General features: G+C 38.5%; 1 protein-coding gene across 6 annotated transcripts in view; it reads right to left on the reverse strand.

The window, feature by feature from the left end:
- KIAA0825 (KIAA0825 ortholog) overlaps positions 1-20,085 on the reverse strand; it is a 398,113-nt gene that overhangs the window by 307,677 nt on the left and 70,351 nt on the right. For all 6 annotated transcript variants that reach the window (XM_090038268.1, XM_090038263.1, XM_090038264.1 and 3 more), the window contains 2 exons: positions 14,815-14,977; positions 10,523-11,189 (listed from right to left, as the gene is read on the reverse strand). In XM_090038268.1, coding sequence (XP_089894394.1) covers positions 10,523-11,189; positions 14,815-14,977 — 830 coding nt within the window. The remainder of the gene's footprint in view (positions 1-10,522; positions 11,190-14,814; positions 14,978-20,085) is intronic.

Here is a 20,085-nt window from a genome sequence, read left to right on the forward strand (position 1 = left end):
GGCCTGTTGTTGTACAGATCACTTTTTTCCTTCTCCTTACAGGTACTACATTTTTGCTATTTGTCATGGGGCAAGATATCATCACATGCAGATTAGCTCACCATGTTGTGCTGAACTCAGCACGCAGGGCAGGGGTGGTATGGTGAGCATAGAAGGATAAATGACACTTATTACTAAGGTTAAAAAGAGTGCGAGGCCACATTGGGAATTACAAGGAAATGAGTAAAGTGATAAGGTCACATTAGGGTTTCAATAGGGCTATAGGGCACCAGAAGGAAAAGGAGATTAAAGTGTCCTATTCCTTCACAGAATGTGAAGGGAAACAAACTGGATATGCATATCTTTTATGAAGGGGAAGAGGTGACTATACACACCAAAGGTCAAATTTATTTAAATCTCCATGGCACCACTGCCTCACTTCCTCTATTGCATCAAAAATCAGGAGTCTTTGGATTACACAGGCATTTATATGTAGAAAGGTAGCTCCTCATGCTGATGGCTCTCCCCCTTACAATTCCCCCAAGTCCCTAGTCTTCACATAATGCCAGTCCCAACCCCTTCAGATTCTGCTATACCTCCTAATCTCAACCACAATGTAGGCACTTCTAAGTTTCTTTAAACCACATGGCCTATCAGTTCATATTCCAAAAACATTATGATATCTTTTGAAGTGCACGCATGTCTAAAGAGAATATACTGCAGTTAGCCGAGATCAGAGTTTGAATCGGGTTTGAATCTAATTTAACAAAAATAAATGTGTGACTGCAGTCAGTTGTATACTGCAAGTGCACGATTTCTTGGAGAAGCTGAGGAACTAGTTGGTACATTTGGGAAAATGTGCAATGTCTGGATATTAAAACGTGAATGAAATATTTAGCGATTGTGATGCTAGAAACGCATTGTAAAAAAAGATAATTAACAGTTTTTTGTATGGCTTCACTCTGCAACCAGATTTAAATAAAAGCTGCAGACTACCGATTTTGACCCATACACTATCATTGCCTCACATTTAATAAAATGAATCCCAGAATTTAAAAGATATTCACTACGTAAACATTTAAAATATGTCTTGTAAATATGGTAAACATTACAAAACATTACTATGGTAAATATTGGGCTACCTCTAGATTCTGAGGGTCTTTTAGCCAGCCTGCTGCTAAATTAATAAGAAAGAAAATAAAAACTTCTATTATGTTAAAAAGGTGTACACCAAGGGAAAACATAGCTATAAACATGTTAGTTTTTGGACCTAAAACTTAATGCATGAGGTACTAAATAAAAACAATAAAAGGTATTATGTAATCAAACTAAGGAAAATGTATAATTTAAGAAAAAATGTTATTTTATTAGGTAAAATGTTTTGTATAATTCTATTATTCCGATTTTCTTTAAGTAAAATCAAATCATATATAGGAGTAGCCATTTTTTTCATGAAAAGGAGATAAACAACTAGAATGTATCAATAAAGCCTCACTAAACTAGATTAAAAATGAATTGGAGAAAAAAAGTAAAAAGACATGAGGAAACCTATTGCAAATGTAGTATTACACTGAAAATTAAATGGGGGAAAAACCCAGAAAATAAAAAGAATAAACATGTTCTTGGGTAAATGCAGTTTCATGTATTGGTTTCACAAATATCAAATATACTAGGAAACGTATAAAAAGTGGTTACTATTTTGTGACACATTTTAACATTATCACAACATTTGGAGAAGAATATATTTAATGCTGGAAGGTTGAACCACATTTTTCTAGACTCAAAGTATACTTGGAATTTATTATGCATGCTCTTGTTAGTTTACTTTTATTGAAGAATATTTTACCACATAGCAATTTGTATTTAAACATAATTAATTGTTTTCAGACTGAGATTTTGAAAACCAGCTTGACTTTTAAAGTAGAAGTTTTTCCTTTCTTCTGAATGTTGCTTTAACATATTGAAGACATGGAGGAAAGCCAAAACAAAGTGATACAAACATTGTCTAAAAATTGCAAAAACTTTAATGCTGCCCAAACACAAGTAAGTGCAAGGTCAGTCCTGCACCACTGAAGTCAGTAAGAATCACTCTTTTACATAGGAATGGCGTGAAACCATAACACAGAAGCAATTTCCTCCCTGGTAATCAGAAATTAAACTCCAAAGAATGGTTTCATTACAACTCACATTTCCTCAGCTTCACTCTCAAAACATTCACAGTAACACAGATAACTAGATAGAAGTGCATTTTAATACTTTATAGTATGTTCAAGTAATGGGTGCAATAAAGCATGAAAACAAAATTCATCAATTGTTATATAATGAAATACTTTTAAAGATTTATACATTTTAATGTTGTAGTCTTGTAGTCTGTAGTCTTGTTGTAGTTTCTCTCTATTCTCCAGACAGAAGTAGGTCATCTAGATTAAATTTTGCAAAGCTCTAGCATGGTTTCATTATTTTCTGTTATTTTTTTTCCTTTTTTCTACAGTAAGATCAATTACAATAGTTATTATCAAAAATCACATTTCCCTCAGGGTGCACTTAGTAAATAAAAACCTATTTTTTCACCTCTGGGACAAAAGTCCCAATTGAATGTCCTAGATTAAATTATCTTGGTGGTTTGAAATGTGCTGGTTTGGTAGGTCCCAGAGGGCAGTGGCAGCTTGCATCAAAACACAGGAAACATTGGCAGAACTGTCACTCAGCTGAGAAAGAAGTGAATTCTTCCCCTACTCCATTACCTATTCTTACTGACTGTGGTCTTTCCATATCAAAATGAAGGTCATTGTCAAGGCAACCTGGTAAAGTTCTGCAATATCTGCACTATATATAAATGGAATTTTACTCCAAATGCCAGTAGTTAAGGTAGTGGCATCTGGTCCCTAATCAAAATTTATATAGGAACTCCTGGAGTAAAACCCCCAAGTGAATGCTGTTATTTTGGAGTAAGAGCATGTTTCCTAACTGATATTAATTAAATTCCAGAATGCACTGAACTAAATCACGAGGCGGCAATCTTATCCTAGATTAATCCTAGATTAATACTGTTCATTCACTAGTTTAAAGTGCAAATGATTCACACTTGAATCTAAAATCTTGATGTTTATCTGCTGCCAGAAAGTTTTTCAGCTAATACATAGACTTATACAATTTATGGAGTGAAAATGTAAATATGATGGCCTACAGCAGGGTTCTCAAACTCACCCGGGGCCCCAGGTTGGATCTGGACTGTAGGGCTCCTGCAATGTGAAATCTAGATGGGGCATTGGAGTGCCTCTGGTTGCCATCACAACAGCAGCAGCAGCGGACCTGACAGCAGCAAGGGTCTAGTGGTGGTGGCGATGGAAGGTCTGGAGTGAGGATCCACTGCTGGTGGTAGTGGGTCTGGGGAAGGGACCTGAGAGCAATGGCGGCAAACTGTGCTTGCTAATGATGGTCAGGACCAGCAGAGTGAAATGCTGCAGGTTCTATAGCAGCCCATGCACAACTTCCTGTGGCTTTCCAGTAGCTCAACAGTCCAGATAGAGTGGCTTCACCGGCCAGATCCAGCCCACAAGACATGTTTGACATCCCTGGCTTATAGGAATAAGCATATGCACACATGCTGCACATTTTATGATGTTTAAGTGATCTTAATGATCAATGGACATGGCCATACAACTTCTGTGTAGAGGGGGGCTGAAGTGTTTAGGCTCATGAATCTTTCTGGAGGAGTCAACACACACAGTCCTTAGGCCATACAGAAGTTCAGTTTCTACTAGGATCACTGTTCTCCCAGAAGAAATCAAAAGTGTACTAATGTTTATGAGCTTTCCCCTGGACCAAAAATGGCAGTTCTAGGATCCACCATTTCCAACCAGGGATAAGTCAGTCCCAAAAGAGCTTCTCATCAGGAAATGGATGTTTGTAAACTTTCTCCTAGCTTAACTCCCCTAGGTGACCAGGAGTGATTTTGCAGGAAGGGGCCTCTGCCTCCCTGAACTCAGGGCCTTGCCAGTTTGGAAAAGGCATGAGAGGAAGCTTCTCCTGCTCTTCCTGTAGATTAGGAGTGATGGGGAGGAGCAGGTCCCTGCCAGCTCCTTACACTCCAGGGACTCCACTGAGTAGCAAACAGAAGGCGTTGCTGTGCTGCTCTGTCCGCTGGGTTCCAAAACACCAGGAGCCAAGCAGACAGTAGTTGTGCAAACCCCCTGCCTGCTTTTCATACCAGGAGTCACTTTGCCTCACTCCTCCTCCTCTTCCTTTCCCTCCCAGATTCATCCAGCAGGGGAAGGGAGGGGCAACCATCTGCCTCCCTGCAGCCCTTGGTTTCAGGAAGAGATAGGGAGCTTTGCCAACCTGACCCACTTACCCTTCCCACCCACACTGCCCAGCTGCATGGTGGGGTTGATGATTTAAAAGCCAGTGGACTGGAAACGAGAATTGGGGAGGGTCTCTCTGGGGCAGCGGGGAAAAGCATGCACCCAGTCCTTACACCGGAGTCACAGGTATGTTATGATAAAGTCCCAGGTGTGTGGAACGGGTTTGCTGCAGGGTTCTGTCTGCTTGGCTCCCAGTGCCTCATGGCCGGGAGCTGGGAGCAGCTATACTCTCTGCCTGCTCGTCAGACTGGAGTGAAAGCAGGCACAGGGTTTTCCCTGCAGTTCCTTCTGCTCATTGAGTCTAAGAGCAGAGCAAGGAGCAGCTGCTCACTTCTCCCCAGAATGGGGTCCTTGTTGTGGGGAACAAGCAGGCGGCTTTGCCTAATGTCTCCTCTCCCCTTCTAGACCAGTCCAAGACAAAGGGGACAGCTGCTGCTGTTCCCTACCTCTTCCCCAAACTGGGTTTTGCCCCAGTTCTCCCTCCACTCCATTCCTGAAAGCTGGGCACAGAGTGGAGGAGGCTGTTCCCTGCCCATTCCCCAGACATGAGTCTGGGGAAGGCACGGGAAGTCTTTCCCTGCTGCTCCACTTTGCTCAGGGACAGGGAGGAGTAGAGCAGAGCACACTGATCTGGAAAAGGTGGGGAGAACAGGGGAGAAGGAGCAGCTTCAGGCTGCAGTACACTCCCACTCCTGGAAAAATGTCTAGACTTCACCAATAGAAATCAATGTCTGTTTTTGGCCATAGTAATACTGAAATAAAAATACACAAATGGAGTTTAACTTAAGCGCACCTTCTATAACAAGCACTATAGAACATTCTGGGGTGCACTTTTACCTTTGAGGCAAACTCACTCACACCTTCCATGGTGTCCTTCAGCCCCAATCACCTCTGTCATCTGCTGCTTGACCACTAAGAACAACTTATGTGCAAAAGTCCAATTCTTTAGCCCAAGATGCTACAGCTTCACTTGTCTTGCTTAGGCTTTAACAGCTCATAGCAAAGGAGATTTTGCCAGCTTAAGAATCACAAACTTTTTCTGACTTGGGGAGAGGACCTGTAATTTCATTGCACATCTGTATGGTCTACTGCCCTGAAATCACACCTACGCCAAAAATAATTTATAAGAATTAGCAGAAAGGTTCATTATAAACCAAGAGGAAACATAGAATCAGTAACCAGTAATCAGTGGCATACATACACAGATAAGAGACAAAACTAACAAAAGGGAAGAAACTATGAGCACTGTGATTTGATCTTTCCTCTTAAAATTCATCTTCCATTTCTGACCAAAGCCAAAGTCTCTGTGAGACCGTCACTCTTACCATTGGGGAACTAAAGTCCCCAAAGCCTAGTAATCTTTAGATGAAGGCCTACTGCCATGGCAACTCTTAAATACCTGGCCTTATCTGGTCATTTCCATTTCCCTACTGGATTTTTGGAACCATATACCATGCATATGACTATACCCCATATGTATATCTATTTATTAAAACTGGCATCTATCTTGATCCAAGGATGTTCACAGCCTTTCAAACAAAGATTATTAATCCTGTCAGAAAATGTGAGCTATATCATTTTTTGAATAGTTTGTTTGCAGGCATCAGCCTTACTACTCTGGACATCAGGCCTCCCTCCTGTGATGCACCAACCATAATTGTCTCTTTGTTGATAGTCCTGCGGGGTCACTACACACCCTTGTGACTAGTCCCCTTGGAAAGTCATTTCAGATGCAAATTATCAGTGATTACTCCTCAGCTGTTTAAAAAGGGAGAGGAACACTTAAGTTACTCATTGATCTATTACCCAAATTATGGCCAAAATGTTCAAATACATTTTAAAAAAATATTGTATTTCATACAAATACAGGAATAAGGTTAAACACATCTTAATATTACTTATTCATAAAAGTTTCTATCCTTTGGTAATAGATCAGCTCCACCCTCAGTTCCTATGGATAACTATCCACTGGATAATTTACATTTACTTATACAAAATTCTCCATATAACCATTCAAAAATGCTGAAAACTACTAACTAAAGTCACCCTTAACTACACAGTCTAATGTTACAGCTATAAGAAAGCTTAAATAAAACTTTAGTATATATAAACAAGCAGCTGTGTGTACATTTCTGTGGGCACAAACACTTCCACATACATTTTGCAGGTGCAAAAATTAAATGCAGCTGAAAATATGACCTTTATCATCTTTTCCAAAATAAAACTGCTCTGGGATTTTATAGAGATTTTAAAAGCAATTGAACCTGCTAAAAAAGTTAATGTTCTAACAGCTACAAGACCAAATCCCAAGATTTTCTGCATGTATATGGTTATCAACCTGCATTCTTTTGAATTCCCAACAGACTACTGTAACCGAAATTGATTCTGACTAATATACTGGCATGATACAAAAAAAAAAATTAGTATAGCAAACAGAAAACCAAAGTGGAACTGAAGGGATATTTCTCTCATCATATCATATAAAAATAGAATATGCATTTTAGAGCAGTGGTTCTCAACTTTTTTAGGTTTGTGGCATCCCTTGTTATACTCAGATCACCTCACAGAAAATGTCAGTTCTTGGCTTTGCCCTGTTTCTGGACTATGGAAAAATAATAGAGCAATTTTTCTGTTTCAAAATAATTCAGAAAGGTCACAGCAGGGAAGAAGGTCTTTGACACTATGGATTTTTATTTGAAATCTCTGGGATTTCTTTGTGAATTGTGCAGGTGTTCGCATACTTAACAGTGTTATATTGCACAGCACCCCATAATGCCCTTAAAGGGATTTTGTGGCACCCTGGTTGCAAATTGCTGTTTTAGAGATAGGTATGATTTAATACAGTGGTGCCTAACCTTTACAGCCTGCAAACTGGATGAGCAGTGCCGGGTCAGTCCATGGGCCTGATATGGCATGCGGTGCTGGCCCAGCCAGAGCCTAATGTAGTTGTGCAGAAATAGCTCAGATGGAGCTGATCCAGCTGCACAGGACCAGGGCCTAATGCAGCTCTGTTGGAATGGTCCAGCTGAGGCCTGATCCCACTGCATGGGAACAGACCCAGCTGGGGCTGATCTAGCCACATGGAACTTAGAAATTTGGCAGTGGGGAAGCAGTGGCAGCGTTAATGGTCTCCATTCCCCCGATGTCAAATTTATGGACCTACGGGAAGACGCACAATCCAGATTACATGGCTCTGTGGACCAGATCGGCCCTTGAGCACCCCTGATTTAACATATTTTAATCTCAGTGCCTCAGTTTCCCATCTTTTAAACAGACATAGACAACCTTGCCTGCCTTTATGATATATTTTAAGAGCCATGGATTAAAAACTCTCCTTACCCTCTTTAAAAGCTCATCCTTTCATTGCCAGGTGTCTCAAAGTCATGCCTCTTATCACATCTTTTAACAACTCAACAATGCTCCACCAGTAACTACTTATCAGTTCTTTTCTTGTTTCCCCATTACAACTTTTGCTCCAGTAATGATAATCAACCTTGTCCTTCTGTTTATCTACTTCTATTACATAACTGCGTGTGTGCTTCTTCGCTACCTCTTCCTATGCATTATCCACTCTTCCAGAGCTCAACCAGAAGGCCTTTCCGTATTTCAGTTCTTCTTGAAGAGGAACTTCTGTCTCTCTGCCTGTGGAATTCTAGTTGACATGCTGTTACATAAATCGTTTTATAAGGCTACACAATTATAAAACTTATTTTGTTGAGACCTGGCAACCACCACCTGACCATTCTACGTATGTATTATTCTTCTCAAAGTTGAAAATATTTCTATCCTAAGACCATAAGCCAGACCCCAATTAACCTCTGAGGCATCCAACATGACTCAGCCAAATCACAAACAGCTAATCCTAAATGAATCTACTCAGCGTATGGACAAATATCTATTTGAAGCAGTTTCAAAAGGGAATCATCTCAAAAGGGAAACATGAAGAAGTGTTAAAGTTGGAGTTGTTTTTGCTATATTTTTATCATTCCTGGCTGATGCAGGAACATAATAGCTGCTGTGTGTTTTGGAGCAAGAATCCCCTCCATCCCTTCCACTTTTGAAATGGTTCCAAATGGATATTTATCCATATTCTGAGTGTCACAGGATACAAGCCTGATGGATCTGGTTTAATTTGGATCAAAACAAGCACAGCACTGTCATTTACACAGAGCATCTTTCCAAGCCACATCGCTCCTCCACCATTAGGTATCCAGCAAATGCATACAGCCATGTCCTGGGGAAAAAAAAGTGTTAATATATTTTATCCCACATACTTTGGAAGGGCTTGAAACAGGACAGTGAAATTGTAGCATTCGTCCCAAGACCCTTTCTCCCAGGATGATTGTGATATCTATTTACAGCTTTCCAGGCCATATAGATTCCTCTACTCCTCCATCTGGGGAGGAATATAATGAAAGAGTGGTTCAGGTATCTGACTACAGGCAGTCCTTGCACTTACAGCGGTTTACGTTCCTGGAAAAGGCGCTGAAAGTCGAAACAATGCAAGTTGAATCTGATTTTCCCATAGAAACAATGTTTTAATAGGGGGCTACATTCCTGACCAAGGACCTTTGGTCAGGAGCATAACCCAACTTTTTATAGATATTTAAATCAATTATTTAATTAACTATAAATAATATACACTGATAGATGATATACACTGTGGAAAGCTTTCTAAAGTGCAAAGCAGTAACTAAGAGAGGCACTGGGAGTGGTGTGGGACACTTACTGAAGGTAAGCTCCTCAGTTCTCATGTGGGGCGGGAAGCGGCTCCTCCTTGAGGCAAGGCAAGGACAGGGACGGGCTGGCGCAGGCGCCACCAACTCCGGGGAACTGCTCCACTTCCCAGCCCCGATGCCATGTGCCTCCTTGCTCCCAGAGGCATGACAAAGCAGGGACGGGGGCTGGGAACTGCTCAGCAGGCTCTGCTGGCTCCATGTGCCTCCTTGCTCCCTGAGATGATGTGGTGGGTATGGAGCAGTTTCCTGGAGCCAGCGGAGCCTGCAGCCCCGCTCTCTGCCTCACCATGCCTCTGGGAGTTAGAAGGCACATGGCATTGAGGCAAGGAAGCGGAGCAGTTCCCCGACACCAGCCCCCAGCCCCTGTCCCCATCTCGCCTCTGGGAGCACATGGCCTCGGGAGGAGCCACTGCCTGAGCATACCTTTGGTAAGTGTCCCATGCCAGCCATGGTGCCTGCGCCATTGCCTGCTGCAAGGGCAAGGATCAGTGCTGTAAGTAATAACAGGGGTATAAAATGTGGAGCACTGCAAGTTGATTAGCCCTAAGTCAAGGACTGCCTGTATAGCATTTCAAGAGTGAGTTCAAGCCCTGGTTTGTATTCCTGCCAAAGGCTGCCCACACCTGGCCCAGCTATAAATGGATACTACATCATTCAGATGTATAAGCTGGCCAGTTATAAAATACTAGTCACATCACTTCTTTGTATGCCAGTTGACTATAGAAACTGGTGTACCTTAACCACACTAGCCTGATGAACTGTTAAACTTGGATTACATTGTCAAATTTATCAGAAGTACAGACTGTATAAAATGACAACAACAGCATCCTCGTTAATGTCACAAATTATTTTGAACTATATGAAATGACCAATTAAGAGTACTTTGAACTTAGGCCATTTTTATACGTGTTGGAATTTTATTGGAAAAGACTAAAAAAATTTGTAGGAAAAAAAATCAGTCTGCACAACAAGTCCTTTTGACCAATTTTGCTCTGATTTAGTGTCATCTATTTTATAATTAAATAAGCCGGAGGTATAGCAAGTAACTTCCCAAAATAAGTTTACTAAGTAACTCTGGGGAACAGCCTAGAAGTTTTTTCCTATCCAGATGCAATAGTTTGTAGTCCCAAACCTAACTTTATAGTTATTTTTTAATATTCTAATAGGAGGACAATATTATTCCATGGAAACATACCTCAGTTTTTTGTCATATACTGCAGCTGTAACATAACTTGTCCTAACTGATATATGTAAGGGTCACAATTCTGCTATCTTCAGTAATTCATTACATGAATATTATTAACACATCAAACTATAAATTTAACATTTCATACTTCTCAGTCTTAATGTGAAACAAATCAGTTAAAAGAAAAAGCAAGGTAGCATAATTAAGATATTAAACAAAAACGACTAAAAAGAACATAAAAAAAAGCTACTAACCCAAAGCATGGACTGCTCCTCTATGTTTCTTTGAGCTCTTGCTGGTATTAACTACATGTAGAGTGTCTGCTTTGAACTGCAGTTCATAAAGTCTGTCAAGAAGAATTTTAATTTCTTCTGTGATGGTATCCAAATAAGTTTCATTAATAAACTTCAATGTTGAGGATGGATCCATAATTCCACTTAGCATACACAAATCTTCCTTTACCATTTTGAACAGTATAGGTATTAAACTTTGGTAACCACAAGCCACCTTATCAAGATCTGTTTCGTCACACCTAGCTAGAACACTATTCTGTAGAAGTTCATTAACAAGTTTATTCTGCATCTTTTGGTATTTGCTTAAAACTTCCGTTTCAGGATAAAAAAACAAAAGTTTTTGTACGCATTGAGTTTTAAACTGGATTTGCTGTTGTGAAGTACCAGTGTTTGTTTCATAATGACTCTGCAGTTTGCTCACCAAGAAACGTCGAAGGTGTAGTCTAACATCATCCCAAAGAGACTGAACATCCATAGATGAATCATCCTCAATGGCATGAAGGGAAGCTCTGGGTGTAAAATCAAAAGATGTTCCGCTTGGAAATGATACACCACACTGACTGGAGAGATCTAGAAGAAAGTGAACTACCATTTCTTCTTGATTTTGTTCATTCTTCAGCAAACTTTGCTAATAAAAATAAGATACAATTTTAGAAACATTATATACAACCCAGCTTGATAAAATTAATTTTTTTAACAAGATAAAAAGTATTAATTGCTAAATACAAAGTGATTATTTATGTTCTCCTTTAATTCTCTTAAGTTCCTGAATGCCAGTGCAGATATTGAGTATAAATGAACCTACCAGTGAACAGAGACAGGAAAATGCTATTTTTCTGATATCAAATTCTAGATGACTTTGCTTACCTGAAGATTCCCTGCACAGTAACAAACATAAATATCTCTAAAAATACACAAGGAAATTTTCAGAAACTGAACACAATTTAATCATCATGGCAAACTACGTAATAGTGTATTACCTGCACTGGCATACAAGGGCTTGCAATAACCAAATTAAAAATGAAGAATATTCTATAGCTTTCCTTCTATGCTTTTTCAGATTGTACACATTGTAAGGACATAGAATAGCACAAAGAAATACAACAACTGATGATGTAATATGTATGCAGAAACTACACACCAGACAATACATGAGAGATTGCAACAACAATGTACATAATCAAATTTGCAACAATCAAATCTGAAGATGTACATAAGAATATTTGTATGATTGTGACTGTGAACTATTTGATTCATGAAAAGTACTTTTTCAACCAAACAAAATATTTCAACAGAATAAAATTAAATTGATTAAAATTTCAAATAAAAGAAAAATGGATAAAAACTGACATTTGGTCAAATGTTTTCTAATTAAATATTTTTAGAAATTTTAAATAAATCAATTAAATGTGTAATTAATAATTTATTAAAATTACATTATTTGGGGTTTTGTGGTTAAAGTAATAAAAAATGGGAAAGTTAAAAGGAGCAACGACACTTTCATGATATCTTTTACTGGAACAACTGTATAGTAGGGAGAGATCTTAGACAAGTTTTCAGACAAATGCCTGAGGATGGGATGATTCCAGCTGGAGGGTCAGTTCCAGCTGAGGAAGAATGCCTTCAGAAAAACAGCAACCCTGGAGCTTTGCACAGCATAAGAGACAGACCATGGCACTATTCTCCAGTGCCAACTCTAGTCAATGCCTGTTTAAGATACTAAAGGACATATAAGGGTTGTTGGGTGTAGCAGGTTTGGTCTAAGGACATAGGTAAACAAGGTTCTTTGGGTAGATGTGCTAGCTTTTATTAGACCAACTGAATAGTTGGAAATATTGATCTTTGCAAGCTTTTGGGCACAAACACTTCTTCAAGCATAGGGAGAGTCTGGTGTTGTTGTGTGTGATCTCCTGGATAGAATAGAATTGAAATTGAAGTGTTACTTCATCACTACACAACAACCAGTTGGAGCTAAACCTTAGGTATGGTCTGTCCAACTGCCATGAGAATAGTGTAACTTGAAAATTATTCAACATGTTTTTCCTCCCCATCATAAATCTGATGTGTCAAAACTCTTTGGTGGACTGGGTCACTGGTTTTGACTAATTTCTCATTTAAAAAAATGAAAAGTTTCAAAATTGAAATATTCCTTTTTGACATTATCTACATGGAAAATATTCAGTTTTCTGGTTGAAAGAACTTTATTTAAAATTTAATTTATAGTCAAAACTTAAAATAATACACATCAAAATGAAAACAAAACAATTCAATTGGCGTGATTTGTGTAGAATCACTGATATGCCACATCAGAGAAGGTGACCAGGCTTAATGAGGAATCTTTTAATATTTCCCTTAGGGATAACTTGAAGGAAAGTATTAAGGCCAGTGGATAGTGACAAGCCTATATCCATAGGTGATGCGTAGTGGATGCATGGGGTCGCTCACGGCTTAGGCAATGGGCAGGGGACAGGCAGAGCACTGGTGCCTCCCTTCCCCCCAGAGAAGTGCAGCTGGCACTTCTGGGCTCGGTGTCTGTGTGTGGGGGACTCTCCTGTACCTGCAGATGGTCCTCACTCAGCCCGCTCTTGCCACCAACACCCACATAGCCACCTGCGGACGGTCCCCATGCCCGCCCAGCCTCAGAAGGCACACGTCACCTATGCCTATGTCAACAGTATACCGACACTTTTCATTACTCTGGAAATAAATGTAAAGTTCTGGTATTTTAAAAGATAACTTTACAAAACAACATATATAAACAATGGGTAAAATAATGAACAAAGCTCATTACTGAAACGATTTTAAATAAAAGATCATGATTAAATCAACTGAGTAATGACAGTAAATGTATGAAAGTACTAACTATGGACACTAAAGGTCAGACTAATAATTTCACTCAGATTGACTAATATCTACATCAAATATGGTTCCCATTTAAGACAATTAAACTATCTGTGGAGTAAATTATAAGCCACTGTAGGTGAAAGAAACATAATCAGTAACAAAATACATATATTCCTAACTCTACTTCTAGTCCTACCTGTACAATTAATGTGGTGGATTGTTTGCTGAGGAGCTGGGACAGCTCTCCAGAAGCTCACCTGGCTGGGGCTGGCAGGATTCTGAGGGCTTTTATGACACAATGCTGTAAATCCTGATATGCAAATGTGCTCACAGTTGTTCTTTTGGCATTATGTTGGGTGACGTATTTTAAGGCTACTTGGAAATGAAGGAGCCTACGAAGTATATTTTGTTTCAGAAATACCAAAACATGTTCATTATGAGTATTTCCTAAAAGATGTAGAATTCCATTTCCATGCAGCTCTTGAAGTTTGGCTTTTCAGCTCAGTCCTACACATTTTTTTCTCCAAACTCTCAAATTTTGCATGGATGTGAAATTTGGTTTCCTGACCAGCCATAGTTGCCATTTTTACTAGAGGGAAAGCTGCAGCTGTGTAAGAAGGGTGCTTTGTGCGTAAAAGTTTGTCAGACTTATCTTCCAACTATATGGTGGTCCAGTAAAAGATATTAAAAACCTTGCCTCTCATAATTAGGATGGCAATTTTTTTCCCCCAGGAGACAGAGCAAACAGTAATTAGTTTAACTGAAACAAAGGAGATTTAAATTACATTTTAAGAATTTTTTGAGGGTGGTTTAATTACTGGAACTGGTGGTTTAATTACTGTTTATGTTTTTTTAAACAGATTTTGGAAAGTCTGTCATTGTCTAATGTTCACTTAAACCTCCACTAATCATTCATCTGAGATGTTCTATAACTTGTCACAAGCAGGTCTATCAGTGATGTTCAATCTGAGGTGGCACAAGTGTGATATCCTCCCTCCACTGCCACAAATTTGCCCAGTCCAGACTCAATGTGTTGCCAAAAGACCACCACCATCTATAACAGATTAAATGAAAGAGTATTAAACTTTGAATTTCTTAAGAATTCCAGAAAATATAGTCTGGCGAATAGGAACTGGGGTGGCATAGACACTTAGGTACACAGTTGACTACCCAGAGGTTGCAGCTTCAAGGCTATCGATAGCAGAAGTGCTCATGGCACAGTCCTGTCAAATTTCATGAATCTTTGAATTCTACTAAATACCTGGTCACATGGACATGAAAAAGGAAAGGACTCTGGTGAAACCTTAATGAAATGACTAATAACTAATAGCAGAGAAAATAGATTTTTTAGAAAAAGAACAATTTTTAACAAGCATATCAAAACTTCAGTTGTGTGTTGTTTTTTTTACCAGGGTCTTAAGGAACTCAATCAACTCTCCATTAGGTGTAGAAGAAGGTTTGAGAGAACTGAAATTATTTAGCCACTGAAGGCAGCCAGTTGTATTTTGTAATAGCTCATCAGTACACATTTCATTTACTTCAGACTGTAGATCTTTAAGACACTGTTCCATGCTAAAAAAAGAAGAAAATAAAAGGTATAAATAATCAAATATTTTTTCACCTCTTAAAGATTATAGTATTTGTATATATATTGACTGCATCCCCACATGTAGGTATATATGTTTTGTGGTACCACAACCCCTTTGTGGTGCCACAAACTGCATGCATGGAATGTTAAAGCATGCCCTGTACTGCAAGTTTGCAGTGCAGGGGCAAAATTTGCTATCAGGGTTTCCCAGCAGCTAAAAACACCCCCCAGAAAAAGCAGCGGCATGGCACACACTACAATAGCGTGCACTGGAACACATAGAGGCTTGGTCCTCCAGGGGGATACTCTGGCTGCTGGCCAAAGTATCTCCACTGCATTTGTGCCCCAGCTGCTCTAGCACACCAGAAGCCAGGAGGAGATGTGCAATGGCAGTTTGCCCAAAGCGGGACACAGTGTCCCACAAAGTTCACATGCAGGGGTGTGTGCTGCAACACAAAGTAGTGACACAAATTTGAGAGTAATGCACATCTAAACATGGCCATTACATCTTTTTTACATTATATTTATTTAACACTGTATGTTAGCTTGTGTCTGACAGAAACTTAAAGTTCACTTGGTATGAGAGCTGAACCTACAGGACTAAATGTTCAAGTGTAGTGGGACAACATCCGCAGTAAATTTTCTTATGGCTAACATCTACTAGCCATGCTCAGAGCAATCTTTATCTTGGCTCCTCAAATAAACCTATATTATCCAATGAGAGTTCTTAAACAGGAAGGCATCACTGAACATAAGCATTTGAAGATGAACGTGACATTCTGCTTCTGCAGCAATCAGCAACTGTTTTATAACGTATCACATATACTAACAGCTTCTTACAGACCCACTGACACCCTACAGAAAACGTTGAAAAGAATGTTTAGAGCCAGTTGTGCTGAAACAGCAAATCTTTTCTTTTTTATCACTAGAACATTTGAATGAAAACAAAATCTTTGTTCCTTAGGAGTTGATCTGCTCCTGCTCCTTATTCTTCATTTAAAATAACAATCCCATTTGTGACATCACACATGCTGGCTGTAGAAGTGACATCGGGTTGAGAGAAAGCAGCAGAAACAGTTGAACTCTTAAGATAACAAAGATGCTGTTTTCCTATAAAATTTCCTATAAATGTCTCTAGATATAGGAAGGGAAATTTCCTAGAAATAAACCTATCTTTATATTGCAAATTCTTTTATCTTACATTATGTATCCTTGTGCAAAGGATTTTCTCTATCTATAAAGACAATATTTAATATAGTTTCAGTTAAAGATGATAACATTAGTTTAACACAGTCAGGACAAGCAGTTAAGTAGAATCTAGTTTTATCAAAAACAGAAGTGATTAATACTGTACAGAAGATTTCAGTTTGGAATATCTTTTACTGCATTTATTTATTGTTTTATGTAAAAGTCCAGCAACTGCAGTTAAAGAATATTATATTGAGAGCAAATTAAAATTTAGGCTTTTAGAACCTAGAGGAAATATGTATTTTCCTTTCTATTGGATTTCTTATAAGAGGCACTGCTTGTTTTTCTCCTTTTCATTTCTTACATAGTAAACATGAAAAGGCTTTATTATTTATTTCTCTATTCTGATCAACAGCAGTTATATCATTTGTTTAACACTGGAACTAGCTATAGCTAAATGAATAGGCATAATTAGAACAAGTTGACAGATAAACAGTAACAAATGCTTTGCTGTTGCTTGTTTCCTTAAAAAAGTAGGATGGGTGGGAACAGAAAGTTTAGCAATGTCTTTGCTCAAAAAGATTTGTAACACCAGACGATATATGCTCCCAAAGCTTAACACTTTGGGCTTATTCTACTTTTCCCTCAAAAGACTTGTAATAAGTAAAAGTGTCTGGCTGAATAAACATGAAATGCAAAAGACAATTGTGACTACATTAATTTCTGAACTACAGTCAGATCTTAGAGGTAAAAACAAAAATAAAGACATATTAGACATAATATCTCTCTGAATACCTCTCATCATGTCACTTTAGAAAAATCAAAATTTTCAACTCTGTTCTTCTACAACAGTTCACTTTTCCATAACTAATTGTCAGCAACTTTGTATTAAGGACTGCAAGAATGTATGTTACACACCGAAGGAGATCAGCTCAGAATGCGCATAGTCTATTAAATGAAGATGCCAAGCTTTACAGCTGTATCATACTCAAAAACAAAACTGACTAGAACCAGTTCAAAATTAAAAGTCTCTTTAAAATTAACCATCTGCGGGTGGCCTATAAAACACTCTATATAAAAGGTGAAGTAAAGGTCTTTTCATGAAAATTGAGCATGAGTGAATTCAAAATGAAGTGCACTGAAACAAATATCTCTTCAGTATCAAAGGGCCTTTCATGAGCACAATGGACTTCCATGAAAAACAATCTCTCTCTGCCTGTGGCCCACTCAGTTTCCTGATGGGATACCCACCGCATGAATACCTCTTCTAAACAAGACAAAAGATTGGCATGCATCTTCTAAAGTTGTATAAGGTGTTCCCAAGACATGAAACCTAATGCCCTGCCCATATACCTTAGCTCTTGGGATACTTTATCAAAGGTTTTATTGTAGTATTCTGATGTGTCTCATTCAATCCTACCTAATAGATTACAGCATTGTGAATTGTAAAAGCTTTACTGTTGTTAGTTTATCCGCTTCAATTAGAAGCCAGTTTTTAGGCTAATCTTTGACATCTGAATCTGGGTGCCAGCCAATAAAAAACAAACCATCAGTAGGTTAAAGCCTTCACAAGACTAGATATTTTAGTAATTTGTCCTAACACTGATAAAGGGATTAGGCAGATGAATTTCAGTGGACCTCCCTGTAGGTATTAGCCATGGCAGCATCATTCATTTCTTTTTAATCCTTTTATCCTAACAAAATAAACAACAATGTATGCCTAAAATGGTATGTCTGTACTAAACAAAAAAACCCCTTTTGCATACTTTAGCTTACATGTTATACTTGGCCAATATTTTTAGATATTACTATCTCTTTACAAGGTTTTTTAAAGATCCTTTGTGTTTATTCATTTATAATGTCTATTCCATTGCAAGAAATAGATTAAATAAAGTATTTAGGAATTAGGATACCAATTGCCACTCAACTTGCGCACATTTTCAGGTTTGGAATAAATCAATTTAATTATAAGCCTTCTGTCAAATTGTAGTCAAGAAAACAGGATTTCAACTATTCTAAAATTATTCTAAAATACAGTCCTAGCTTTTGATTTCCAGTGTTTTAATAAAGGAATACCATTTTCAATTTGTTAAAGACATGAAATCCTTAAAAAATAGCTATATGGAATTGTGACAGAAAAACAATCATGTAAGGCGATCGTAACTATAACTTTAAAATTATAAGTCACGCAATGTCATGGTACCAAATTGAATAAAAGATTTTTTAAAGAATTTAACTGCTTTTAAACCAAGGACAAATATTTAACTTTACTTACCAAACTAATAAGGAATGTACATTAGATAAAACATGTGAACTGAATAAGTTGTGTTTACACAAATCTAGACCCCAACCCTACAGCTCTAACCTGGCTGGGCAGAGGTAAGGGAACATGGTCCAGAGCCCTGCGGTGGGGAAGAGAAGGGGGCATAGCCTAGCCCCTAATCAACTGCCCAGGGGGAGTGGTCCAGCCATGTAGGGAGACAAGGGTGCTTCCCAGCCCTAATCTGACCACATACAGGAAAGGGGGATAAGGGGGCACGGCTCACCCCAACCCATAGCTTGGGATTTTAGCAGCAGCGAGGGGTGGCAATATTCACCGCCACTGCTTCCCGCCACCAAATTTCCCAAGCTGTGGGAAGCCCCACAGGCCAGATTCCAAGGCTCCACAGGCAGCATCTGGCCCACAGGCTGGCAGGTGAGCACCCCTGCCATCGACTAGGCAGAAGATAGGGCAGAGTGGCACCTTAGAGACTAAGTTTCAAGGAGATGTAAACTTTCATAAGCAACAGCCTACTTTGTCAGAAGTTAAAACTGTACAAGATTCTTATACCATGAAGATCTGATTTTATACCCAGAGCTTATATCCACACGAGTATCAGGAATAACCCCCTTCCCCCTTCAAAGAATGCTACAATTTTTAGCAAAACAATTACATGATGAATGTTTCTACAGTGTTTTGAAGATAAAAACACTACTTTAAGTGCTATTATGTTGTTATTACATACAATGATATGTTAAGAAACCTGCCTTCTAAGAAAGTCACAAATCTAATTGATTTTATGGAAACGTATCTTATCACTTCTGAATTACAGGTGTCAGAGGACCTGCTTTAAATGATGAGTACTATGAGATCTCCAGGGAAAGACATTTAGTAGAATAATTCTTGCAGGTACTTTCCTTATTATGCTTCCCCCATGTAGGAACAAAAATATATTTTTTTGTTTTAGGAACTACAAGATGGAAAGGAAAAAAAAGCAGTCAGGACGGTATGATACAGGAAGAAAAGTATCAGAAACCTAACAGGCAGGAAAAATAAAGAAAATGCTCCATGATCAACAGGCAATTGAAAAGAAGGTTGTTGATGCTTCAGTACTACTGCCTGATAAAAATAGACATTTATCCATAAAAGTTATTTCCCCGAGACAATCAACTAATTAAAAATTTTGGGTAGGATATAAATGAAAAATCATAAAGAGAATCATCAAGTAATGCTTTCAATAACTGGACTTATGCAAAACATGAGATTTTACAAGATATGGTTCTTGCTTATATGCTTTCAATTTAAAATGCTCCTGGAATCTTCACTATTTCTGATAACCTGACAGTTATTTTGGTGATGCAATTTGGCTTTGAGAATTTTCAGAGCTTGGAAAGAAATTATATTAATATACCTTCCGCTTTATAATGCTTGCTGTTCCATCTTATTTAATTAATAGTTTATTTTAGGTGAATGATTGATATAATATTTTTCTTTCCCTTCTCACCTGTTAGAGAAAAACATCTTTTCCTTTTTAATAATTTGTGTACAACCTTTTGCCAGAGAGAAGTTACGGCTTGTTGCCAGAGAGAAGGCCCAAGAGTTATTTAGCGTACATTGGGAAGAATCCCGTTTATTGAACCAGAG

This window comes from Crocodylus siamensis, chromosome 3 (assembly GCF_052110815.1).
Source record: "Crocodylus siamensis isolate JL-2025a chromosome 3, ASM5211081v1, whole genome shotgun sequence".
Classification (NCBI taxonomy): domain Eukaryota; kingdom Metazoa; phylum Chordata; order Crocodylia; family Crocodylidae; genus Crocodylus; species Crocodylus siamensis.